A 26482-nucleotide genomic window follows, 5' to 3' on the forward strand; every position below is an offset into this window, starting at 1 on the left:
TAAAAAGACCAAGTTTTCCGTGACAACTTTTTGATCTTCTATGGAAGTAAAAATGCTATCAAGAAAAAAATGTGGCTGGGAGCGGTGGCTCATGCCTGTAATCCCAGCACTTTGGGAGGCCAAGAGGGGAGTATCATTTGAGGTCAGGAGTTTACGACCAGACTGGCCAATGCAGTGAAACCCTGTCTCTACTAAAAATGTAAAAATGGGCCGGGTGCGCTGGCTCACTCCCGTAATCCCAGCACTTTGGGAGGCTGAGGTGGGCAGATCATGAGGTCAGGAGATTGAGCCCATCCTGGCTAACACGGTAAAACCCCATCTCTACTAAAAATACAAAAAAATTAGCCAGGTGTGGTGGCAGGTGCCTGTGGTCCCAGTTACTCAGGAGGCTGAGGCAGGAGAATGGTGGGAACCCAGGAGGTGGAGCTTGCAGTGACCAGAGATCACGCCACTGCACTCCAGCCTGGGCAACAGAGCGAGACTCGTCTAAAAAAAAAAAAAAATTAGAGGCCAAGCACGGTAGCTAATGAATATAATCCCAGCACTTTGGGAGGCCAAAGTGGGCAGATAACTTGAGGTCAGGTGTTCGAGACCAGCCTGGCCAACATAGTGAAATCCTGTCTCTACTAAAAATACAAAAATTAGCCAGGCGTGGTGGTGCTTGCCTGTAATCACAGATAGTCAAGAGGCTGACACAGGAGAATCGCTTGAACCCAGAACGCATAAGTGAACCAAGATCGTGCCACTGCGTTCCAGCCTGGGTGACACAGTAAGACTCTTTGTTTCAAAATAAAAATATATATATTTATATGTACAAAAAAAAAAATTAGCCGGGCATGGTGGTATGCACCTGTAATTCCAGCTACTCAGGAGGCTGAGGCATGAGAATCACTAGAACCTGGGAGGCAGAGGTTGCACTGAACTAAGATTGCGCCATTGCATTCCAACCTGGGCGACAGAGTGAGAATCTGTCTTAAAAAAAAAAAAAAGGGGCTAACAAAAAGAAAAAAGGGCTGAGTGCGGTGGCTGACACCTATAAAACCAACAATTTGGGAGGCCAACATGGGAGGATTTCGTGAGCCCAGAAATTGGAGACCAGTCTGGGCAACATGTTGAGACTTCTGTCTCTACAAAAAAATACAAGAAATGACAGGCCAGGTACGGTGGCTCATGCCTGTAATCCCAGCAATTTGGGAGGCTGAGGCAGGCAAATTGCCTGAGTTCAGGAGTCTGAGACCAACCTGGGCAACTCAGTAAAACCCCATTTCTACTAAAATACAAAAGAAATTAGCCGGGCGTGGCAGTGTGCGCCTGTATTCCCAGCTACTTGGGAGGCTGACGCAGGAGAACTGCTTGAACCCGGGAGGCAGAGGTTGCAGTGAGCCAAGATTACACCACTGTACTCCAGCCTGGGCGACAGAGCAAGACTCCGTCCCTACAAAAAATAAACAAACAAAAGCAAGAAATTAACCAGGCATGGTGGTGCTTGCCCGTAGTCCTACCTACTCTGAGGCTGAGATGGGAGGATCACTTGAGCCCAGGAGGTCAAGGCTGCAATGAGCCATGATCATGCCACTGCACTTCAGTCTTGGTAATAGAACAAGAAACTGCCTCAAAAAAGAAAAGAAAAAAGAAAAACACTGGCCGAGCATGGAGGCTCAAGCCTGTAATCCCAGTACTTTGGGAGGCCGAGGCAGGCAGATCACCTGAGGTCAGGAGTTCAAGACCAGCCGGACCAACATGGAGAAACCCCGTCTCTACTAAAAATACAAAAATTAGCCCAGTGTGGTGGCGCATGCCTGTAATCCCAGCTACTTGGGAGGCTGAGGCAGGAGAATTAGTTGAACCCGGGAGGTAGAGGTTGCGGTGAGCTGAGATGGTGCATTGCGCTCAGCCTGGGCAACAAGAGCTAAACTGTCTCTTGAAAGAGACAGAAAGAGAGAGAGGGAGGGAGGGAGGGAAGGAGGGAGGGAGAGAGAGAGAGAGAGAGAGAGAGAGAGAGAGAGAGAGAGAGAGAGAGAAAGAAAGAAGGAAGGAAGGAAGGAAAGAAAGAAAGAAAGACAAAGAAAGAAAGAAAAAGAAAGACAGACAGACAGACACAAGTACTGGAACTCAGTTGTGAACACTCCTTATAGGACGATAGGAGGTCCTGGATAGAAAAGTCCTCACCAATTTATTTTCTTGAGACAAGGCCTTGCTCTGTTGCCCAGGCTGGAGTACAGTGGTATGACCATGACACACTGCAGTCTTTTTTTTTTTTTTGATGAAGTCTCACTCTTCCCCCAGGCTGGAGTGCAATGGCACGATCCAGGCTCACTGCAAGCTCCGACTCTTGGGTTCAAGCAATTCTCCTGCCTCAGCCTCCCGAGTAGCTGGGATTACAGGCGACTGCCACCATGCCCAGCTCATTTTTGTATTTTTAGTAGAGATGGGGTTTTGCCATGTTGGCTAGGCTGGTCTCGAACCCCTGTCCTCAGGTGATCCACCCACCTTGGCCTCCCAAAGTGCTGGGATTACAGGTGTGAACCACCATGCCCGGCTGACACACTGCTGTCTTTACCTTCTGAGTTCAAGCAATCCTCCAGCCTCAACCTCTCCTGGCTGGCATTACAGGTGTGAGCCACAGAGCCTGGCTAATTTTTTTTTTATTTTTTGTAAAGATGGGGTCTTGCTATGTTGCCCAGGCTGCTCTTGAAGTCCTCAGCTCAAGGGATCCTCCCACGTTGGCCTCCCAAGATGCTTGGAATACAGGCATGAGCCACTGTGTTTGGCCTTGAATGTTTTACATGATGACAGATGGCATGAGACTTCCTGGGCTGATTAAATGTAGTGACTGGTCAGCCATAGTAAACGTTGGCATGGGTTTGTTGTTGTGAGTTCAACAAAATTCACCCTGATTTTTCTGTCTTTTAAATGAGATCAAGTTTTTTATTTGTTTGTTTGAGATGGAGACTTGCTCTGTTGCCAGGCTGGAGTGCAATGGCACTATCTTGGCTCACCGCAACCTCTGCCTCCTGGGTTCAAGCAATTCTCTGCCTCTGCCTTCTGAGTAGCTGGGATTACAGGCACCTGCCCCCACGCTCAGCTGATTTTTTTAAATTTTTAGTAGAGACGTGGTTTCACCATCTTGGCCAGGCTGGTTTGAACTCCCGACCTCATGATCCCTCTGCCTCAGACTCCCAAAGTGCTGGGATTACAGGTGCGAGCCACCGCACCCAGCTGAGACCAAGTTTTTAACTCACAATGTACCCATAGTAGAATGGAAAAGTGAAGACGACAGAAGGCATGGTGATGTGTCAAAATATGGAAGAATTAAATTGATTATCCAGATTAAACACCAGCAGAAACTTTTCTTTTTTATCTTTCTTTTTTTTTTTTTTTGAGACGGAGTCTCGCTCTGTCACCCAGGTTGGAGTGCAGTGGCGTGATCTCGGCTCACTGCAAGCTCCACCTCCCAGGTTCACACCATTCTCCTGCCTCATCCTCCTGAATGGCTGGGATTACAGGCGCCCACCACCATGCCCAGCTAATTTTTTCTATTTGTGGTAGATACGGGGTTTCACTGTGTTGGCCAGGATGGTCTCGATCTCCTGACCTCGTGATCTGCCCTCCCTGGACTCCCAAAGTGCTGGTATTACAGGCGTGAGCCACTGCGCCTGGTCGAAACTTTCAAAATTATCTGTTACTGCCTTTTGAAGCCAATTAGAGACCACAAAGGAGTGAATGAATGAAGCTTTATCCCTGAAACTTTGCACATATAATATCTTGTATTTCTATAGCACTTTAAAATTTTTCATGGAACTCTTAATCCCGTCAATAAATTTCAATTGAATAAACTAATGAAATTACGTTATTATTATTATTTTTATTTTTTTTTTGAGACGAAGTCTCCCTCTGTCGCCCAGGCTGGAGTGCAGTGGCATGATTACAGGCGTGAGCCACTGCACTGGGCCTATTATTATTATGATGATTATTGAGACAGTTTCAATCTGTGGCCTAGGCTGGAGTGCAGTGGCAGGATCTCGGCTAACTGCAACCTCCACCTCCCGGGTTCAAGCAATTCTCCTGCCTCAGCCTTCCAAGTAGCTGGGATTACAGGCACACACCACCATGCCTAGCTATTTTGTATTATTTTGTATTTTGTATTATTAGTAGAGACAGGGTTTAGCCATGTTGGCCAGGCTGTTCTCGAACTCCTGACCTTAAGTGATCCACCCACCTCAGTCTCCCAAAGGACTGGGATTATAGGCGTGAGCCGCCGCGCCCCTGCCTATGTTATTATTATCGACATCTAATATAGGTTAAACTGAGACTCAGAAGGAGTTAGATTGGACCATGTTTACACTTAAGTGTAAGAAGTGTCTGAAGCCGGAACACCTCATTTCTACATCCTAAACCAGTACTTTGTATTGAACTGCACTTCCTCTTTCATTTCTTTCTTTCTTTCTCTCTTTCTCTTTCAACCCTCCCTCCCTCCTTCCTCTTTCTTTCCCTTTCTTTCTTTTCCTCCCCTCCCCTCCCCTTCCCCCCTCCTTCCCTCCCCTTCCCCCCTCCTTCCCTCCCCTTCCCCCCTCCTTCCCTCCCCTTCCCCCCCTCCTTCCCTCCCCTTCCCCCCTCCTTCCCTCCCCTTGCCCCCTCCTTCCCTCCCCTTGCCCCCTCCTTCCCTCCCTCCCTCCCTCCTCTTTCTCTTTCTTTCTTTCTCTCTCTTTTTCTTTCTTTCTCTCTCTCTCTCTTTTCCTTGCTTTCTTTCCTTCTTTCTTTCGTCCTTTCTTCCTTTCTTTCTTTCTTATAATCTCCCTAACATGGCATTCCTCTTTTTGGTGAATAAAATTCTGCACCAGAAAATCTCTGTATCTAAATTTTTAAATACAGTATCTACTGTAAACTGCAGGTATTGATCCAATAACTGGTGAGAATAGTGCTTTTGTAAAATAAGGGTTGCTTCATTCTACAGAAAAACTTTGAACTCAGAAATTCCAGGACTGCTCCATTTGCTTTATTTGCATAACCTTCAAGGGCAGAGAGTCAGGGCAACTCTGTGAACCCCAAGTGATCAGTTAGGCGATGGCAATACTTTGCCTGTAAATCTACTAAAACAAGTCAGAAAGTTTCTATTTATGCTGTGCACAAGAAGAGACATGTAACTAAAGTTTCAATAGCGCTTTTTCCCCACAAACCAATTTGTTAGTTTAGATTTTAGGTTTAAAGAGTCCTCTGGGCCGGACACGGTGGCTCATGCCTGTAATCCTAACACTTGGGGAGGCTGGCGTGGGTGGATTGCCTGAGCTCAGGAGTTGGAGACCAGCCTGGGCAACATGGTGAAACTCTGTCTCTACTAAAATACAAAAAAATTAGCCGGGTGTAGTGGCGTACACCTGTAGTCTCAGCTACTTGGGAGGCTGAGGCAGAATTGCTTGAACCTGGGAGGCAGGGGTTGCAGTCAGCTGAGATCGTGCCACTGCACTCCAGCCTGGATGACAAAGTGAGACTCTGTCACCAAAAAAGAGTCCTTTGGATCCTCCTTCAAAGCTTAGTCACTTACAATTTGCCCACTGTACCCATTTTGCTATATATAAATACTGTTCCTATATGTACCTTGAATACTTTTCTTGTTTAATGACATTGCTTTTTTTTTTTTTTGGGATGGAGTCTTGCTCTTGTTGTCCAGACTGGAGTGCAATGGCACGATCTTGGCTCACTGCAACCTCCACCTCCCGGATTGAAGCGATTCTCCTGCCTCAGCCTCCCCAGTAGCTGGGATTACAGGCATGTGTCACCACACTGGGCTAATGTTTTGTATTTTTGGTAGAGATAGGGTTTCACCATTTTGGCCAGGCCACTCTCGACCTCCTGACCTCAAGTGCCTGCCTCAGCCTCCCAAAGGACATTGCTCTGTTATCTTCTAGAGAACTTTTCCAATGGTGCCTTTCATCTGCATTTTCAGATGACAAATAACTTCTCATTCGATTCTGTAACCAGAAGTTAGTAAAGCTTATTTATAAGCTTTATAAAGTTAAAAATGTACTAGCAGCACTTAGTACAGACATTTTTTTTGTTTGTTCGTATAAAGAGTTTCCATGAGAAAGTGTAGTTGGGTATCTGGCATTGGTACTGAGGGCATAATAATTAAAGAAAAAAATTTGAGCCCCTATGATTACAGTGACCAATCATATTTTCAGAACTCTAAATAAGATTAGCCTATCAAGGGCTAGGGTTGTGTTTTCACGTTTGTTTATTTGTCTGAGACAGTCTTGCTCTGCCACTCAGGCTGGAGTGCAGTAGCATGATCTCGGCTCACTGCAACCTCTGCCTCCGGGATTTAAGCGATTCTCCTGCTTCAGCCTCCTGAGTAGCTCTGCGCCCAGTTGTGTTTTCATGTTTGTATTACCAGCTCCAAATATACACATATTAGGACTCCACAGATGCTTACTAAGTGAAGAACACTTAGTTTAAGGATAGCAAATTATACAGTTTTTTTCTTTTTTTTTTTGAGACAGAGTCTCACTCTGTCACCCAGGCTGGAGTGCAGTGACACGATCTCTGCTCACTGCAACTTATGCTTCACGGGTTCAAGTGATCCTCCTGCCTCAGCCTCCTGAATAGCCGAGATTACAGGAGCGCAGCACCACACCGGGCTAATTTTTGTATTTTTCGTAGAGACAGAGATTCACCACGTTAGCCAGGCTGGTCTCAAACTCCTGACCTCAGATGATCCACCCGCCTCGGCCTCCCAAAGTGTGGGGATTACAGGCGTGAGCCACTGCGCCCAGCCAGAAATAGTTTTGAAACGAAAAAAATGAGAAAAGGGGAATGAACTGTGCTAGTCTTGCTTTGAACACCATGTCACAATGCGCCACTATCCTTCTTTTTTTTTTTTTTTGAGACGGAGTCTCGCTCTGTCGCCTAGGCTGGAGTTCAGTGTCCTGATCTCCGCTCACCGCAAGCTCCGCCTCCAGGGTTCACACCATTCTCTTGCCTCAGCCTCCCGAGTAGCTGGGACTACACGCACCTGCCACCACGCCCGGCTAATTTTTTTGTATTTTTGGTAGAGACGGGGTTTCACCGTGTTAGCCAGGATGGTCTCGATCTCCTGACCTCGTGATCCGCCTGCCTCGGCCTCCCAAAGTGCTGGGATTACAGGCGTGAGCCACCGCGCCTGGCAGCGCCACTATCTTTCTTAGGATGTAATTATTGCATCTAGTATCTCAGTTTAAACTTATTTTTCATAAGACATTCCTGATACCGATGGCCTTTGAAATGCTAGTCTTGGCTAATCCCAGCACTTTGGGAGGCCGAGGAGGGCGGATCGAGAGGTCAGGAGTTCGAGACCAGCGTCGTCAAAATGGCGAAGCCCCGTCTCTACTAAAAATACAAAAATTAGCCAGGCGTGGTGGCGGGTGCCTGTAATCCCAGCTACTCGGGAGGCTGAGGCAGAAGAATCGCTTGAACCCGGGAGACGGAGGTTGCAGTGAGCCGAGATCGTGCCATTGCAGTCCGGCCTGGGCGACAAGAGCAAGACTCGTGTCAAAAAGAAAAGAAAAGAAAAGAAAAGCTAGTCTTTAAGTACAGGGATCTGTTAATTAATCAGTTAATTTGCGAGTTAACTGCTAAAGTAAAATAAACAAAAAAATGCCGGTTTCCGAAGGGGAGCTGAAAGATACCTGCCGGCGGGTTTAACATCCAGCGGCGTGAGGCCCGAGACAACTCAGATGAAAGAAGAGAGGGCTGAAAGAAATCTCGCGAGGCCCACGCATCGACCAATATTCGCGAGATTTCGATGCCCTGTCCTTTTCCTCTTTCTGGCAGGACCACGGTTTATCTCGCGAATTTTGGGAAGTTCCGTTGGGGAAGATGGCGGCGGCCTCGAGCACCCTTCTCTTCTTGCCGCCGGGGACTTCAGACTGATCCTTCCCGCGAAGAGTAGGGACTGCTGGTGCCTTGCGTCCCGGGATCCCGAGCCAACTTGTTTCCCCTGTTGGGAAAGGGCTTATCCTTTTGTGGCAGATCCAGTCTCTCCCCGCCTTCAGGATGAAAGCTCAGGGGGAAACCGAGGGTAAGTGACTGAGGGGGAAAGGAGGGGGCGGGACACAACTGGGGGAGCCAGTTTGTGAGAGGAGGTTCTTGCAGATGTCCCTTGGGGGCCACTTGAGGGACACAGAGTCCGGGAGAGGGAATGTGTATGGGTTTTAGATTGTCACTATACCCTCCGTGATGATTATAGAGCTTCGACTTTGGGGTGATGGAGACTCTCAACTTCTGTGAAGATTTCATGCTCGACTAGGGCACTTTTGGCCTAAAGTGGTGCGAGACGGGGCTAGTGAATACAAAACCAGCTTACATCTCCTTCCAGAAGAGACGCCTGAATAAATTTAGGGCTGTGTGTAAACGTACTGGAGACTATTTTGGCATGAATGAAATGATTAATTCCTTGTATTTATTAGCAGCCAGCGGTTCCCTACAATGTCAAGTGTTCAGATCCTGTGCTGTTGTGTATTTTTAAACTGTGCTGAATTTCATCCTTTTATTGACCGAACTAATAACCGCAGAAAAACAACTTTCCTGTGGAACTTTACTAAGATTTTCTAAAGTTCCACACTCCGGCTTAGATGCTTCCTTGGCATTTTGGACATAGTTCTGTTGATACAGTGAGCTGTGTTACTGTTTGTTTATCTCCAGTTTACTCTAAGCTTTGCAGATTAGGGTCCTTGCCTGATTCATTTTTGTATAGTTTCTGGAACGTAATAGTCGCTCAAAAAATGTTGGAGCATCGAAGTGCAGATATTTATCAGCAGGTTTCTCAAGAAAAACAAGGAGTGTGTTTTGGAGGAGAAGTCGAAAGGTGAGGCCCCGCGGGAGCAGTGACTCACATCTGTAATCCCAGCGCTTTGGGAGGCTGAGGCTGGAGGATCCCTTGAGCCCAGGAGTTCGAGACCTGCCTGGGCAACATAGTGAGGCCCTGTCTCTACAAAAAAATGAAAAATTGCCGGACGCTGTGGCTCATGCCTGTAATCCCAGCACTTTGGGAGGCCGAGGCGGGCGGATCACCTGAGGTCAGGAGATTGAGACCAGTCTGACCAACATGGAGAAACCCTGGCTCTACTAAAAACACAAAATTAGCTGGGCATGGTGGCGTATGTCTGTAATCCCAGCTACTTGGGAGGCTGAGGTGGGAGGATCACTTGAACCCAGGAGGTGGAGGTTGTGGTGAACCAAGATTGTGCCATTGCACTCCTGCCTGGGCAACAAGAGGGAAACTTCTTCTCACAAAAAAAAAAAAAAAAAAAAATTGGCCGGGTGTGGTGGCTCACTCCTGTAATCCCAGCACTTTGAGAGACCAAGGTGGCGGATCACCTGAGGTCAGGAGTTCAAGAGCAGCCTGGCCAACATGGTGAAACCCTGTCTCTACTAAAAATACAAAATTAGCCAGGCATGGTGGCATGCCTGCAATCCCAGCTACTTGGGAGACTGAGGCAGGAGAATCACTCAAACCTGGGAGGTGGAGGTTGCAGTGAGCCAAGATGGTGCCACTGAACTCCAGCCTGGGCAACGAGAGCAAAACTCCGTCTCAAAAAAATAAATTAATTAATTAAAAATAAATAAATAAATAAGCCGGGCGCGGTGGCTCAAGCCTGTAATCCCAGCACTTTGGGAGGCCGAGACGGGCGGATCACGAGGTCAGGAGATCGAGACCATCCTGGCTAACACGGTGAAACCCCATCTCTACTAAAAATACAAAAACTAGCCGGGCGAGGTGGCGGGCGCCTGTAGTCCCAGCTGCTCGGAGGCTGAGGCAGGAGAATGGCGTGAACCCGGGAGGCGGAGCTTGCAGTGAGCTGAGATCCGGCCACTGCACTCCAGTCCGGGCGACAGAGCGAGACTCTGCCTCAAAAAAAAAAAAAAATAAAAAAAAAAAAAATAAATAAATAAATAAAATAAAAAATAAAAAAAATTAGGGCCAGGTAGTGACTCAAGGATGTAGTCCCAGCACTTTGGGAGACCGAAGCAGGCAGATCGGTTGAGCTCACAAGTTGGAGACCAGCCTGGACAACCTGGCAAAAGCCTGTCTCTACAACAAATATAAAAATTAACTAGGCATGGTGGCACAAGCCAGTAGTCCCAGCTACTTGGGAGGCTGAGGTGGGAGGATTACCTGAATCCTGTAGGTCAAGGCTCCAGTGAGCCAGAATCGCGCCACTGCACTCCAACCTGGGCGACAGAGCGAGACCCTGTTTCAAGGAAAAATTAGCTATAGCCCCAGCTACTCTGAAGGCTGAGCTGGGAGGATTACTTGATCCTGGAGCATGGGAGGTCGAGGCTACAACAGACCTTGATTGTGCCAGTGCACTTAAGTCGGGGCTACAGAGTGATGCTCTGTCTTAAAAAAAAAAAAGAAAAGAAAAGATATACTCCTCAGGTGCAAGGTGAGAAGGGTAAAAGTGGAAACTTTGTGAAGTAGGAGTTTTTGTCTAGTTTGTTCACTGCTCTCTTTTTAGCAATTTCATTTATTCTTTTTTTTTTTTTTTTTTGTTGAGACGGAGTCTCGCTCTGTCGCCCAGGCTGGAGTGCAGTGGCCGGATCTCAGCTCACTGCAAGCTCCGCCTCCCGGGTTTACGCCATTCTCTCGCCTCAGCCTCCCGAGTAGCTGGGACTACAGGCGCCCGCCATCTCGCCCGGCTAATTTTTTGTATTTTTTTTAGTAGAGACGGGGTTTCACCGTGTTAGCCAGGATGGTCTCGATCTCCTGACCTCGTGATCCGCCCGTCTCGGCCTCCCAAAGTGCTGGGATTACAGGCTTGAGCCACCGCGCCCGGCTCTTTTTCTTTTTTTAAAAAAATTTTCCTCTCTGGCCGGGCCCGGTGGCTCAAGCCTGTAATCCCAGCACTTTGGGAGGCTGAGACGGGCGGATCATGAGGTCAGGAGATCGAGACCATCCTGGCTAACACGGTGAAACCCCGTCTCTACTAAAAAAATACAAAAAACTAGCCGGGCGAGGTGGCGGCGCCTGTAGTCCCAGCTACTCCGGAGGCTGAGGCAGGAGAATGGCGTGAACCCGGGAGGCGGAGCTTGCAGTGAGCTGAGATCCGGCCACTGCACCCCAGCCTGGGTGACAGAGTGAGACTCCGTCTCAAAAAAAAAAAAAAAAAAAATTTCCTCTCTAACCCAGTTCAATAACTATTTTTTTTTTTTTTTTTGAGACGGAGTCTCGCTCTGTCGCCGGCCTGGAGTGCAGTGGCCGGATCTCAGCTCACTGCAAGCTCCGCCTCCCGGGTTTACCGCCATTCTCCTGCCTCAGCCTCCCGAGTAGCTGGGACTACAGGCGCCCGCCACCTCGCCCGGCTATTTTTTCTATTTTTTAGTAGAGACGGGGTTTCACAGTGTTAGCCAGGATGGTCTCAATCTCCTGACCTCGTGATCCACCCGTCTCGGCCTCCCAAAGTGCTGGGATTACAGGCTTGAGCCACCGCGCCCGGCCCTCAATAACTATTTTTTGACACAATGTCTCCCTCTGTTGCCCAGGATGGAGTAAGTGGTGTGATCAAGGCTCGTCTCTGAAGCTTCGACCTCCCAGGCTAAGGTGATCCTTCTGTCTCAGCCTCCAGAGTAGCTGGGGACTGACTATAGGCACATGCCAGGAGGCTTGGCTAAGTTTTTTCTTTTTTTTTTGAGACGGAGTCTCGCTCTGTCACCCAGGCTGGAGTGCAGTGGCCAGATCTCAGCTCACTGCAAACTCCGCCTCCCGGGTTCACGCCATTCTCCTGCCTCAGCCTCCGGAGTAGCTGGGACTACAGGCGCCCGCCACCTCGCCCGGCTAGTTTTTTGTATTTTTTTAGTAGAGACGGGGTTTCACCGTGTTAGCCAGAATGGTCTCGATCTCCTGACCTCGTGATCCGCCCGCCTTGGCCTCCCAAAGTGCTGGGATTACAGGCTTGAGCCACCGCGCCCGGCCTTTTTTTTTTTTTTTTTTTTTTTGAGACAGAGTTTCGCTCTGTTGCCCATGCTGGGAGTGCAATAGTGTGATCTCAGCTCACTGCAGCCTCTGCCTCCTGGATTCAAGCTATTCTCCTGCCTTAGCCTCCCAAGTAGCTGGGATTACAGGCATGCACCACCACACCAGGCTAATTTTATATTTTCAATAGAGACAGGGTTTGGCCGGGTGTGGTGGCTCACGCCTGTAATCCCAGCACTTTGGTAGGGTGAGGTGGGTGGATCATCTGAGGTCAGGAGTTAGAGACCAGCCTGGCCAACATGGTGAAACCCTGTCTGTACTAAAAATACAAAAATTAGCTGGGTGTGGTGGTACATGCCTATAATTCCAGCTACTAGGAAGACTGAGGCAGGGGAATTGCTTGAACTCGGGAGGCGGAGGTTGCAGTGAGTCAAGATTGTGCCACTGTACTCCAGCCTAAGTGACACAGCAAAACTCCATTTCAAAAAAAGATGTAGAGACAGGGTTTCACCATGTTGACAAGAGTGGTCTCAAGCTCTTGACTTAGGTGATCTGCCTGCTTCAGCCTTTCAAAATGCTGGGGTTACAGGTGTGAGCCACTATGCTTGGCCTGACAAATTTTTTTTTTTTTAAAGTAGTGATGAGATCTTGTTATGTTGCCCAAGCTGTAGTTGAACTCCCCAGCTTAAGTATTCTCCCATGTTGGCCTCCCAAAGTGCTAGCGAGGATTACAGGTGTGAGCCGCAGTGTCTAGCCTCCCCAGCACTTTTACTAGTGCTTGAGGTCGGGTGTGGTGGCTCACACCTGTAATCCCAGCAGTTTGGGAGGCCGAGTGGATGGATCACCTGAGGTCGGGAGTTCGAGACCAGCCTGACCAATGTGGTAAAACCCCATCTCTACTAAAAATACAAAATTAGCCTGGTGTAGTGGTGCATGCCTATAATCCCGGCTACTTGGGAGGCTGAGGTAGGAGTACTGCTTGAACCTGGGAGAAGGCGGAGGTTGCAGTGAGCCGAGATCGCGCCGTTGCATTCCAGCCTGGGCATCAAGAGTGAAACTTCTTTTTTTTTTTTTTTTTTTTTGAGACGGAGTCTCGCTCTGTCGCCCAGGCTGGAGTGCAGTGGCCGGATCTCAGCTCACTACAAGCTCTGTCTCCCAGGTTTACACCATTCTCCTGCCTCAGCCTCCGGAGTAGCTGGGACTACAGGCGCCCGCCACCTCGCACGGCTAGTTTTTTTGTATTTTTTAGTAGAGACGGGGTTTCACCGTGTTAGCCAGGATGGTCTCGATCTCCTGACCTCGTGATCCGCCCGTCTCGGCCTCCCAAAGTGCTGGGATTACAGGCTTGAGCCACTGCGCCCGGCCAAGAGTGAAACTTCATCTCAAAAAAAAAAAAAAAAAAAGTTTGGATAAAAAACAGTCCAGCTGTATGGTATTCCTTACATCAGACCTATAATTTGTGTGTCATCTTGCCATTAAAAATGTCTTCTTTGGATGTTTTGAAGTAAAATGATTTTGGAAAATATTTTAACTGAATTCTTACTGAGATGAAGTGTGAGAATTTATTTTGCAAGGAAAACTGTGGATGGTCTTGATAGAACAGTTACTGATGACGTTTTCTGATTTGAATCGTAGAGTCGGAAAAGCTGAGTAAGATGAGTTCTCTCCTGGAACGGCTCCATGCAAAATTTAACCAAAATAGACCTTGGAGTGAAACCATTAAGCTTGTGCGTCAAGTCATGGTAAGGATTGTGGTGAAGTGGGTAAAGTGTTTTGCATAGATAATTATTCTTTTTTTTTTTTTGAGACGGAGTCTCGCTCTGTTGCCCAGGCTGGAGTGCAGTGGCCGGATCTCAGCTCACTGCAAGCTCTGCCTCCCGCGTTTACGCCATTCTCCTGCCTCAGCCTCCCGAGTAGCTGGGACTACAGGTGCCCGCCACCTCGCCGGCTAGTTTTTTGTATTTTTTAGTAGAGACAGGGTTTCACCGTGTTAGCCAGGATGGTCTCGATCTCCTGACCTCGTGATCCGCCCGTCTCTGCCTCCCAAAGTGCTGGGATTACAGGCTTGAGCCACCGCGCCCGGCCTAATAATTATTCTTAATACGCTAAGTTCAAAAATCTGTAATGCTCCAAAATCCAAAACCTTTTTAGCATTCACAATGATCTCATCAAAGATTTCACACCTGACCTCATATAACAGGGTCATGGTCAAAATGCAGTCAAAACGGCTGGGCATGGTTGCTCACACCTGTAATCCCAGCACTTTGGGAGGCCAAGGCAGGTGGATCACCTGAGGTTAGGAGATGAAGACCAGCCTGACCGGCAAGGAGAAACCCCATCTCTACTAAAAATATAAAAATTAGCCAGGCGTGATGGCCCATGCCTGTAATCCCAGCTATTCAGGAGGCTGAGGCAGAAGAATCACTTGAACCTGGGAGGCAGAGGTTGCAGTGAGCCGAGATGAGTCCATTACACTCCAGCCTGGGCAACAAGAGTGAAACTCCGTCTCAAAATAAAAAAATAAAAAATAAAAAAACTTTGTTTCATGCACAAAAGTATTAAATATATTATTAAATATATTGTATAAAATTACCTTCAGGCTATATCTATAAGGTGTTTATGAAACATAAATTCTGTATATGTTCTGTAAATGATACTGTCATTAGAGAGACATTGTGAGATAGAAGGATTCCAGGTGGCTAATAAGGCCCTCTCTTTGGGTACCACTATCTTGGTTTGGTCACCATGACTTTCCTTGTCTTCTTGTCAGTTTTGCAAATTCAGAAACCTAATTTTATTGGTACATTAAGGTTTTATAGAGTTTTCGTGGCTGGCTGTGGTGGTTCACACTTGTAATCCCAGCACTTTGGGCGGCCGAGGTGGGTGAATCACTTGAGATCAGGAGTTCGAGACCAGCGTGACCAACAAGGTGAAATCCTGTCTCTACTAAAAAGACAAAATTAGCTGGTTGTGGTGGCAGGTGCCTGTAGTCCCAGCTACTCAGGAGGCTGAGACAGGAGAATTGCTCGAACTTAGGAGGTGGAGGTTGCAGTGAGCGGAGATCACGCTACTGCACTCCAGCCTGGGCATCGGAGCAAGACTCCATCTCATAAAACAAAAAAGAAAAGACTTTTCAACAACTGACACACTATATGCTTATTTATTAATTTATAACAAAACGTTTAGTTTTCATAATACTGGTATTCATTGACCAGAGCACCTCTTCTCCTGTCAAGAATCAAGAGATTTCAGATTATTAATAAATTACTTTGTGTTGTAAGGGAGAATTAGAGCAGTGAGATAGATTTATTTGCAATATGGAAAAGCCTGGAAAACTATCCTTCTACCAGAAAACTGTTCACGTTTTTAGGGAATGGAATGTTTTTCAGAGGGAAACTTCTTCACTGGATAGCGTTAGGAAAACTGGGCTAAGTTTTTTGTTCTTTGGAAGTCCCTTTTCTGGACTACATGTTCTGTTTCTTTTCTTTTTCTTTTTCTTTTTTTTTTTTTGAGACAGAGTCTCTCTCTGTTGGTCGGTCTTGAACTCCTAGACTCAAGTGATTATTCAGCTTTGGCCTCCCAGTGTGCTAGAATTACAGGCATGAGCCATGTGCTTGGCTGAGGAATACCTTTTTCTACACTCATGTATATGGATTTTTCTTCCTTTGGATGGATGGACAGAGTAACAGTTGTAGATCAATGTTACTCTATATAGTCTACAAAGTCTGTAGCCTTTATTGAGTCTATAGACTGTCCTGCAATATTACTACTAGGATAATGTATGTGTTTACCCAAAACACTGTTGGCCTGGTTAATTTTCACCTCAAATGTTTTCCCACTTGACACAGGAGAAGAGGGTTGTGATGAGTTCTGGAGGGCATCAACATTTGGTCAGCTGTTTGGAGACATTGCAGAAGGCTCTCAAAGGTTTGTAAACGCTTTTGAAATATGCTGATTTCACAAAACCGCCAGTTTAAGAAGGACCATTTTATACTTAGACTTGAAGTATAAATTGAGGTAGGTCTACTTTATATACTAGATATTGCTCTTGCATTCATTTATGGAGTTGGAATGAGCTTTTTGCTAAAGTTTGAAACATTTATTTTCGATCCTGTTTTGGAGGATGATAGAGAATTAAAAGATAAATGATGAAGGGTAATAGAAGATACCTGGGGAGGCCGGGTGCAGTGGCTCACTCCTGTAATCCCAGCACTTTGGGAGGCTGAGGCGGGCGGATCACAAGGTCAGGAGTTTGAGACTAACTTTGGCCAACATGGTGAAACCCCCATCTCCACTAAAAATACAAAAATTAGCCAGGCATGGTGGCGGGACTCCCAGCCTCCTGAGTAGCTGTACAGAATCACGTTTTTAGTATCTACTAAAAATACTGTCTCTACTAAAAATACAAAACTAGCTGGGCGTGGTGGTGGGCACCTATAATCCCAGCTTCTTGGGAGGCTGAGGCAGGAGAATAGTGTGAACTGGGGAGCCAGAGGTTGCAATGAGCTGAAATCACGCCATTACAGTCCAGCCTGGGCAACAGGGCGAGACTCTATCTCAAAGAAAAAAAAGAGATACCTGGGAAAAGTTTTTTTTTCTGTTTTTTTTTGTTTTTTTGTTTTTTTTTTTTTTGAGACAGAGTCTCGCTGTGTTGCCCAGGCTGGAGTGCAGTGGCACAATCTTGGCTCACTGCAAGCTCCGCCTCCTGGGTTCACGCCATTCTTCTGCCTCAGCCTCTGGAGTAGATGGGACTACTGGCACTCGCCACCACGCCCGGCTAATTTTTTTCTATTTTTTAGTAGAGATGTGGTTTCACCGTGTTAGCCAGGATGGTCTCGATCTCCTGACCTTGTGATACACCCGCCTTGGCCTCCCAAAGTGCTGGGATTACAGGTGTGAGCCACCACGCCCGGCAACGTTTTTTTTTTTTCTTCACATGTTTTTTTCTGATTAATCTCGATAAGAAGATGGACTTTATTTTTTTGAGATGGAGTTTACCCCTGTTGCCCTGGCTGGAGTGTAGTGGTGGAATCTCAGCTCACCACAACCTCTGCCTCCTGGGTTCAAGCGATTCTTCTGCCTCGGCCTCCCAAGTAGCTGGGATTACGGACATATATCACCATGCCCGGCTAATTTTGTGTTTTTAGTAGAGACTGAGTGTTATATTCTTTATCTTTTTTTTTTTTTCTTTTTTTGAGACAGAGTCGCTCTGTCACCCAGGCTGGAGGGCAGTGGTGCCATCTCTGCTCATTGCAACCACTGCCCCCTGGGTTCAAGCAATTCTCTTGCCTCTGCCTCTTGAGTAGCTGGGATTACAGGTGTACACCACCATGCCCAGCTAATTTTTGTATTTTTATTAGAGACAGGGTTTCAGGAGATCGAGACCATCCTGGCTAACACGGTGAAACCCCGTCTCTACTAAAAATACAAAAAACGGCCGGGCGCGGTGGCTCAAGCCTGTAATCCCAGCACTTTGGGAGGCCGAGACGGGCGGATCACAAGGTCAGGAGATCAAGACCATCCTGGCGAACACAGTGAAACCCCGTCTCTACTAAAAATACAAAAAACTAGCCGGGCGAGTGGCGGGCGCCTGTAGTCCCAGTTACTTGGGAGGCTGAGGCAGGAGAATGGCGGGAACCCGGGAGGCGGAGCTTGCAGTGAGCTGAGATCTGGCCACTGCACTGCAGCCTGGGCGACAGAGCAAGACTCCGCCTCAAAAAAAAAAACAAAAAAAAAACCAAAAAACTAGCCGGGCGAGGTGGTGGGCGCCTGTAGTCCCAGCTACTTGGGAGGCTGAGGCAGGAGAATGGCGTAAACCCGGGAGGCGGAGCTTGCAGTGAGCTGAGATCCGGCCACTGCACTCCAGCCTGGGCGACAGAGAGAGACTCCATCTCAACAACAACAAAAAAAAAAGAGACAGGGTTTCACCATGTTGGTCAGGCTGGTCTCGAACCCCTGACCTTGTGATCCGCCCGCCTCGGCCTCTGAAAGTGCTGGGATTACAGGCGTCAGCCGCCGTACCAGGCCTTTTTTTCTGTTTTAATTGTGGTAAAATATAGATAACATAAAATTTACCATTTTCTCTGTTTCTAAGTATATAGTTCAGTAGCATTAAGTACATTCATTTATTGTATAATCATCAACACACTCAATCTGTAAAACTTCACTCATCTTCCCAAGCTTACATTCTGTAATGTCTCATTCCTGCCTTCCCCCAGTCCCTGGCAGCCACCATTCTGCTTCCTTTCTTTATGAATTTGACTACTCTGTATACCTGATATAAGTGGCATCATACCATATTTGTCCTTTTGTGACTGGCTTATTTCACTTAACATAATGTCTTCAAGGTTCATCTGTTTTGAAGCATTTATTAGAATTTCTTCCTTTTTTAAGGTTGAAAAATACTCCTCTCTATGTATATACATTTCGTTCATCCATTCATCTGCTAGTGGACACTTGGATTGTTTTAACCTTTTGACTGTTGTGATTAATGGTATTGTTAATGTTGAGTATTTGTTTTTATGTTAGTTTTAATGTTAATCTTCCTTATTCTATCATTAGCAGATAAACGTATCTTAAGTTAAAGGTAGCTTATCCCACATAAGGAGTAATGAAAACAGGAGAGGCGAAAGGTCCAGTAATTTTTCAAATAGATCTGTTTTTTTGACCTTTAGTACTGCATAGGCCACAGCTAACCCTTACCAATGAACTTTATGCACGTTACAAGCATTTGAACTACTGAATATGTTTATGGTTTTGGAAGGATTAATCTTTCTGTCTTGAAAGAATACCATTTAAGTTATTGGGAGCATTCTTTGTGACTTCCTTTTTTCATCCTCTTATAGTAACATCTTTACCAGCAATGACTGATCGTTTGGAGTCCATAGCAAGACAGAATGGGTAAGTAGTCTTTCTGTAGACAGAAATGTTTAACTTAGTGTTAACTTTGGGTGGCTTTATTTATGTGTCTTCTATTAATTTTTGTTTTGATTTGTTCCTGCTAGACTGGGCTCTCATCTCAGTGCCAGTGGCACTGAATGTTACATCACGTCAGATATGTTCTATGTGGAAGTGCAGTTAGATCCTGCAGGACAGCTTTGTGATGTAAAAGTGGCTCACCATGGGGAGAATCCTGTGGTATGTGTTGTTGATATTTCACTGGAATCTCTGGGGTTTATGTAGGGACATTAAAATTAATTGGTGGGGTTTAAATAGCTTGGGTTTAGGTTTTTTCTTGAGCCACTGTAGAGATGATGTGATGGGCTACAAAATCAACAGCTATAGAATGGAATTTAGAAAACATGGGTCCCATCTCGGACATCATCCAAAGACTTTGACCAGTGGAAACACCATAGGAAACCTTTTCTTTTCTTCTTTTCCTTCCTTCCTTCCTTCTTCCTTCCTTCCTTCCTTCCTTCCTTCTTTTCTTTATTTCTTTTTTTTTTTTTTTTTTTTTGAGGCAGAGTCTCATTCTGTTGTCCAGGCTGTAGTGCAGTGGCATGATCTCTGCTCACTGTAATCTCCGCCTCCTGGACTCAAGTGATTCTCCTGCCTCAGCCTCCCAAGTAGCTGGGATTACAGGCACCCGGCACCATGCTCAGCTAATTTTTGTGTTTTTAGTAGAGATGGGGTTTCTCTATGTTGGCCAGGCTGGTCTCTAGCTCCTGACCTCAAGTGATCCACCCACCTCAGCCTCCCAAAGTGCTGGGATTATAGGCGTGAGCCATTGCACCCGGCAGGAACCCTTTTCATTTCATATCAACAAACATGAGCCGCAATTGAACAATAGGTGCTTGGGATACAGAAATAAATGACTCAGGGTTCCTACCCTCAAAGAGATTATAGTCAAGAACAGATGATCTGAAAAATTCTGTAATAGAGATGAATGTAAAATGTGTGTAACCAGACAATTTGATATGAATTCCATGTATGGCATTAGAGTTCTTAATGTTTTAAACAAGCTACTGAAAGTTGATTCCTTTAAAAACTATTTCATATGCTTTGACTTTAAATTTCTCACCCTAATCCTATGGTTCACCAAGTAGGAAGAAGGTGCTTTTTAATGTTTTAATATGAGGACCATCTGTAGTTTTAACGGTTTTGCTGTAAAACATATGCTATAGAAAAAGAGAAAGACTTTTGATATCTTCAAAGTTGCTAAAGTAGTTTTAATGTTTTAACATAATTTCTTTGATTTCAGAGCTGTCCGGAGCTTGTACAGCAGCTAAGGTGAGCAAATAAGATTTATATTCCTTGATATTGACAGACAGTGCTGTTCTTTACAGCTAGGTTTTAAGACTGGTCAGAAGTTATTCTCCTCAGGAACAAGTTTATTTTCTTGGGCAAAGACTTTTAAGAGTCCATACTTAATCACGTCCTGAATTGACATAGCATAGCTTTTCACCCTACTCTATCCCAGGGCTTTTTTGTTTTTGTTTTTGTTTTTTTTTGAGATGGAGTCTTGCTCTATTGCCCAGGCTGGAGTGCAGTAGCACGATCTCAACTCACTGCAACCTCTGCCTCCCAGGTTCAAGCAATTTTCCTGCCTCAGCCTCCCAAGCGGCTGCGACTGCATATGTGTGCCACCATGCCCCGCTAATTTTGGTATTTTTAATAGAGACGAGGTGGCTGGGTGCGGTGGCTCACGCCTGTAATCCCAGCACTTTGGAAGGCTGAGGCGGGTGGATCCACGAGGTCAGGAGTTCAAGACCAGCCTGGCCAAGATGGTGAAACCCCATCCCTATTAAAAATATAAAATTTAGGATCACACCTATAATCCTAGCACTTTGGGAGGCTGAGGTAGGTGGATCATGAAGTCAGGAGATCGAGATCATCCTGGCTAACACGGTGAAACCCCATCTCTACTAAAAAAAAAAAAAAATTAGCTGGGTGTGGTGGTGGGCGTCTGTGGTCCCAGCTACTCGGGAGGCTGAGGCAGGAGAATGGCGTGAACCCGGGAGGCAGAGCTTGCAGTGAGCCGAGATCTCACCACTGCACTCCAGCCTGGGTGGCAGAGCAAGACGCCGTCTCAAAAAAAAAAAAAATTAGCCGGGCCAGTGGTGGCCAGTGGTGGCCAGTACCTGTAATCCCAGCTACCCATGAGGCTGAGGCAGAAAATTGCTTGAACCCGGGAGGCAGAGGTTGCAGTGAGCCGAGATTGTGCCACTGCACTCCAGCCTGGGTGACAGAGCAAGACTCCATCTTAAAAAAAAAAAAAGGGGGGGGGCCGGGCGCAGTGGCTCACACCTGTAATCTCAGCACTTTGGGAGGCCGAGGTGGGTGAATCAAGAGGTCAGGAGATCGAGACCATCCTGGCTAACATGGTGAAACCCCATCTCTACTAAAAATACAAAAAATTAGCCAGGTGTGGTAGTGGGCGCCTGTAGTCTCAGCTACTGGGGAGGCTGTGGCAGGAGAATGGCGTGAACCCAGGAGGCAGAGCTTGCAGTGAGCCAAGATCGCGCCACTGCACTCTAACCCGGGCGACAGAGCAAGACTGTCTCAAAAACAACAACAAAACAAAAAAAATAGAGACGAGATTTTGCCATGTTGGCCAGGCTAATCTCGAACTCCTGACCTCACATCTCCGAAAGTGCTGGGATTACAGTTGTGAGCCACCATGCTGGGCCTTTTCTTTTTTTTTTTTTTGAGACAGAGTTTTGTTCTTATTACCCGGGCTGGAGTATAATGGTGCGGTCTCGGCTCACTGAGCACCTGGCCCCTTTTCTATTTTTTAAATTTTTTTTTGGTAAGACAGAGATTTACTCTTGTTGCCCAGGCTGGAGTGCACTGGTGCGATCTCGGCTCACCACATCCTCCGCCTCCGAGGTTCAAGTGATTCTCCTGCCTCAGCCTCCCCGAGTAGTATCTGGGATTACAGGCATGTGCCACCACGCCTGGCTAATTTTGTATTTTTAGTAGAGATGGGGTTTCACCATTTTGCCCAGGCTGATCTCGAACTCCTGACCTCGGGTGATCTGCCCGCCTCAGCCTCCCAAAGTACTGGGATTACAGACGTGAGCCACTGTGCCAGGCTTTTTTTTTTTTTTTTTTTTTTTTTTTTTGAGACAGAGTCTCGCTCTGTCACCCAGGATGGAGTGCAGTGGCATGGTCTCGGCTCACTGCAAGCTCCACCTCCCGGATTCACGCCATTTTCCTGCCTCAGCCTCCCGAGTAGCTGGGACTACAGGCGCCCGCCACCCCGCCTGGCTAACTTTTTCTATTTTTAGTAGAGACTGGCTTTCACTTTGTGTTAGCCAGGATGGTCTCGATCTCCTGACCTCGTGATCTGCCCACCTCGGCCTCCCAAAGTGCTGGGATTATAGGCGTGAACCACTGTGCCTGGCCCCTATTTTTTTAATTTTTAAATTTTTTTTCTTATTTTGCCTCAGATTCCCAACAGAATGATATCCCAGGGTCTCTTAAACTTGGTACTAATGACAATTTGGATTGGAAATTCTTTGCTCCTGGGTGGCCTGGTGCATTCTATTATGTTTAATAGCATCCCTGGCCTCTTCATTAGTTGCTGATAGTTATCTCCTTAGTTGTCACAACCATGTCCCCTGGGGCGCAAAATCACCCCTGGTTGGAATTGCTGATCTAGGTTTAGGAATTCTGTATAGCTGGGCATGGTGGCTCATGCCTATAATCCCAACAATTTGGGAGGTTGAAGTGGGCAGATCACTTGAGGCCAGGAGTTCAAGACCATCCTAGCCAGCCTGGCGAAACTCTTTCTCTACAAAAAATACAAAAATTAGTGGAGTGTGAAGCTGGGTGCGGTGGCTCATGCCTGTAATCCCAGCACTTTGGGAGGCTAAGGCAGGCAGATCCCAGCCTGACCAACATGGAGAAACTCCGTCCCTAAAAGTACTAAATTAGCTGTGTGTGGTGTTGCATGCTTGTAATCCCAGCTACTTGGGAGGCTGAGGCAGGAGAATCGCTTGAACCTGGGAGGCAGAGGTTGTGGTGAGCCAAGATCATGCCATTACAGTCCAGCCTGGGCAACAAGAGCAAAACTGTCTCAAAAAAGAAAAAAAAAAAAAAAGTTAGGATAGTGGCTCACATGTGTAATCCCAGCTAGTTGGGAGGCTGAGGTACGAAATGGCTTGAGCCTGGGAGGTAGAGATTGCAGTGAGCTGGGATCACATCACTGCACTCCAGCCTGGGTGATGGAGCAAGACTGTCTCAAAAAAAAAGAATTATGTGTGGAACAAAATAAATAGAAGGTAATCATTGAATCAGAGAAGGCTTGATAATTGAGTATAATACTACGAGACTAACTTTTTTGCTTTAATTTTGGGAAAAATTGTTTCATTTAGAAGGTATATATGTGTTACAGGAAAAGTGCTAGGCTTGAAGACAGTAGCTTTTAGCAGATGGTGCATTTTTTCACTTTTTTTTTTGTTGTTGTTGAGACGGAGTTTCACTCTGTCGCCCAGGCTGGAGTGCAGTGGCCGGATCTCAGCTCACTGCAAGCTCCGCCTCCCGGGTTTACGCCATTCTCCTGCCTCAGCCTCCCGAATAGCTGGGACTACAGGCGCCCGCCACCTCGCCCGGCTAGTTTTCTGTATTTTTTAGTAGAGACGGGGTTTTACCGTGTTAGCCAGGGTGGTCTCGATCTCCTGACCTTGTGATCCGCCCGTCTCGGCCTCCCAAAGTGCTGGGATTACAGGCTTGAGCCACCGCGCCCGGCCCATTTTTTCACTTTTAATTGAGTAGAAATTTCTGTACTTAAATTTAAACTCAGAATTAAGACTTTTGGGGAATTTAAGGAAGTTATTACATACACTTTGTTTTGAGCATAGCAGAGTTCTCAGGCACCACATGAGGATGTCTTAGAGTGTTCACATTGAGAAAATACGTTGTGTGTGTGTGTGTGTGTGTTGTGTGTGTGTAAAAGTGTTTTTTTTCCTTTTCTTTTCTTTTTTTTTTTTTTGAGACGGATTCTCGCTCTGTCGTCCAGGCTGGAGTGCAGTGGCGCGATCTCTGCTCACTGCAAGCTCCGCCTCCCGAGTTCACGCCATTCTCCTGCTTCAGCCTCCCGAGTAGCTGGGACTTCAGGTGCCTGCCACATGCCCAGCTAATTTTTTGTATTTTTAGTAGAGATGGGATTTCATCATGTTAGCCAGGATGGTCTCGATCTCCTGACCTCGTGATCCACCTGCCTCTGCATCCCAAAGTGCTGGGATTACAGGCGTGAGCCACTGTGCCAGGCCTTTTTTTTTTTTTTTTTTTGAGATGGTGTCTCTCTCTGTTGCCCAGTGCAGTGGCACGATCTTGGCTCACTGCAGCCTCCACCTCCCAGGTTCAAGCGATTTTCCTGCTTTAGCCTCCTGAGTAGCTGGGATTACAGGTACCTGCCATTATGCCCGGCTAATTTTTGTATTATCTGGGCGTGGTGAAACCTTATCTCTACTAAAAATACAAAAAATTAGCTGGGTGTGGTGGTGCTCCTCTGTAATTCCAGCTACACAGGAGGCTGAGGCTGGAGATTCGCATGAACTTAGGAGGGAGAAGTTGCAGTGAGCTGAGATCGCACCATGCCATTGCACTCCAGCCTGGTGGACAGAGTGAGACTCTGTCTCAAAAAAGAAAAAGAAAAAAAAAAGAAACAATGTTGACTTTTGCCTAATATTTAGTCATTTAGTATAGATGATAATATTAAGGTAAAGAATATATTTGCTGCTACTCTTGTTTCTTTTTACTCTCTTAATAGCACTGTGGACTGTAAGTGCTCAGTAAATGCTCACAGAATGTCTGCTCAAGTGTCTGACCTTGTCATGGCAGTTTAGCTTTCCAGAGAGCTTTTTTTTTTTTTTTTTTTTGAGATGGAGTCTCGCTCTGTCGCCCAGGCTGGAGCGCAGTGGCCGGATCTCAGCTCACTGCAAGCTCCGCCTCCTGGGTTTACACCATTCTCCTGCCTCAGCCTCCCGAGTACCTGGGACTACAGGCGCCCGCCACCTCGCCTGGCTAGTTTTTTGTATTTTTTAGTAGAGATGGGGTTTCACCGTGTTAGCCAGGATGGTCTCGATCTCCTGACCTCGTGATCCGCCTGTCTCGGCCTCCCAAAGTGCTGGGATTACAGGCTTGAGCCACCGCGCCCGGCCCACAGCAATATTTTCTAATGGGTAGTTTGCCTCCAGAGTACCCACTACCTTTTCTCTGGATCTCCACCTCTGCCCTAGTATTTATTTTCCCTCTCATCTTTGCTCTCGTGTTGCAGTATACCCATAAGTGTTGTGTCTTCCTAATTTATTTTTGTTCTTTTTTTTTTTTTTTGAGACAGTCTTGCTCTATCTCCCAGGCTGGAGTGCAGTGGCGTGATCTTGGCTCACTGCAAGCTCCGCTTTCCGGGTTCACGCCATTCTCCTGTCTCAGCCTCCCGAGTAGCTGGGACTACAGGTGCCCGCCATCACACCCGGCTAATTTTTTTTTGTATTTTTAGTAGAGATGGGGTTTCACCATGTTAGCCAGGATGGTCTCGATGTTCTGACCTCGTGATCCACCCGCCTCAGCCTCCCAAAGTGCCGGGATTACAGGCATGAGCCACTGTGCCCGGCCCTTCGTAATTTATTTTCTTCTCATTATCTCTGCAATCAAAAGTTTTATTTCTGTTGACATCCAAATTCAATTACATATTTGGAGGGAAGGAGCTGGGTGTGGTGGTGCACACCTGTAGTCCCAGCCACATGAGAGATTGAAGTGAAAGCATTGCTTAAGTCCTGGAATTAGAGTCTGGCCTGGGCAACACAGGGAAACCCCATCTCTACAAAAACATTAATAAAAAGGGAAAAGAAAAGAAAGTTGTTAATGATTGATTTAAATCAGGTTTCATTACTTGGGAGCTAATAAAACTACCTAGCAGAGAGGTTTTGACCACCTTCCTTTTAACTTTCACACTGCTTATTGGCACCTTCTCCAGCAAAAATGGAGCAGAGAGACAAAGGAAAATATTTTCTTTTCTTTTGCTACTTTTCATTGATGCTAGAAAACTTTTGAGGAAAACAGTTAAAGCTGATTGTTAACATCAGTTTTATATAGCTTTGATTTTTGGCACTTTGTTGTAAGATGGAGTAGTAATTTTATGTTGTATTTTCCTCTCTTTCCCCTCTTCCCTGAATTCCTTATAGGGAAAAAAATTTTGATGAATTTTCTAAGCACCTTAAGGGCCTTGTTAATCTGTATAACCTTCCAGGGGACAAGTAAGTATTTTTAATATTTTTGCTTTTGTTTGGAAAAATCAGTATAAATCTATAAGCCACCTTATGCCTAGAAATTTGCCAACTCTTCTACTATTTGTCACTCCTAGTTTCTACTTACATTGTAATCTGTAGCTCAGCTTCCAACGTTAGGCCTTTCAAAATATCTTCAATAGGCAGTGCCTGCATTAATTGATCATAATGCTGGAAGACAGAATATAATCTTTGAGATGTCCAACATTCCATTTTCCAGGCTGAAAGGAATTAGTTGTTGTGGAACTGGCTTTAATTCTACTTTTAACCTACCTGGGATTCTATTAACCTATTTGGCTTTTAA

The 26482-nt window shown here is 46.3% G+C and overlaps 1 protein-coding gene across 2 annotated transcripts in view; it reads left to right on the forward strand.

Annotated features, from left to right (window-relative positions):
• The first annotated feature begins 7790 nt into the window (after window positions 1–7790).
• Window positions 7791–26482, forward strand: part of MED1 (mediator complex subunit 1) — a 50148-nt gene continuing 31456 nt past the window's right edge. The window contains exons 1-7 of one of the 2 annotated variants that reach the window (XM_033183203.1): window positions 7791–8053; window positions 13583–13689; window positions 15796–15874; window positions 18793–18847; window positions 18952–19084; window positions 20148–20176; window positions 26077–26148. In XM_033183203.1, coding sequence (XP_033039094.1) covers window positions 8029–8053; window positions 13583–13689; window positions 15796–15874; window positions 18793–18847; window positions 18952–19084; window positions 20148–20176; window positions 26077–26148 — 500 coding nt within the window. In that variant the 5' untranslated portion in view covers window positions 7791–8028. The remainder of the gene's footprint in view (window positions 8054–13582; window positions 13690–15795; window positions 15875–18792; window positions 18848–18951; window positions 19085–20147; window positions 20177–26076; window positions 26149–26482) is intronic. The other variant, XM_033183204.1, reaches the window with a different exon arrangement.

Source organism: Trachypithecus francoisi, unplaced genomic scaffold, assembly GCF_009764315.1.
Source record: "Trachypithecus francoisi isolate TF-2019V2 unplaced genomic scaffold, Tfra_2.0 Lachesis_group20, whole genome shotgun sequence".
In the NCBI taxonomy this organism is placed as follows: Eukaryota; Metazoa; Chordata; class Mammalia; order Primates; family Cercopithecidae; genus Trachypithecus; species Trachypithecus francoisi.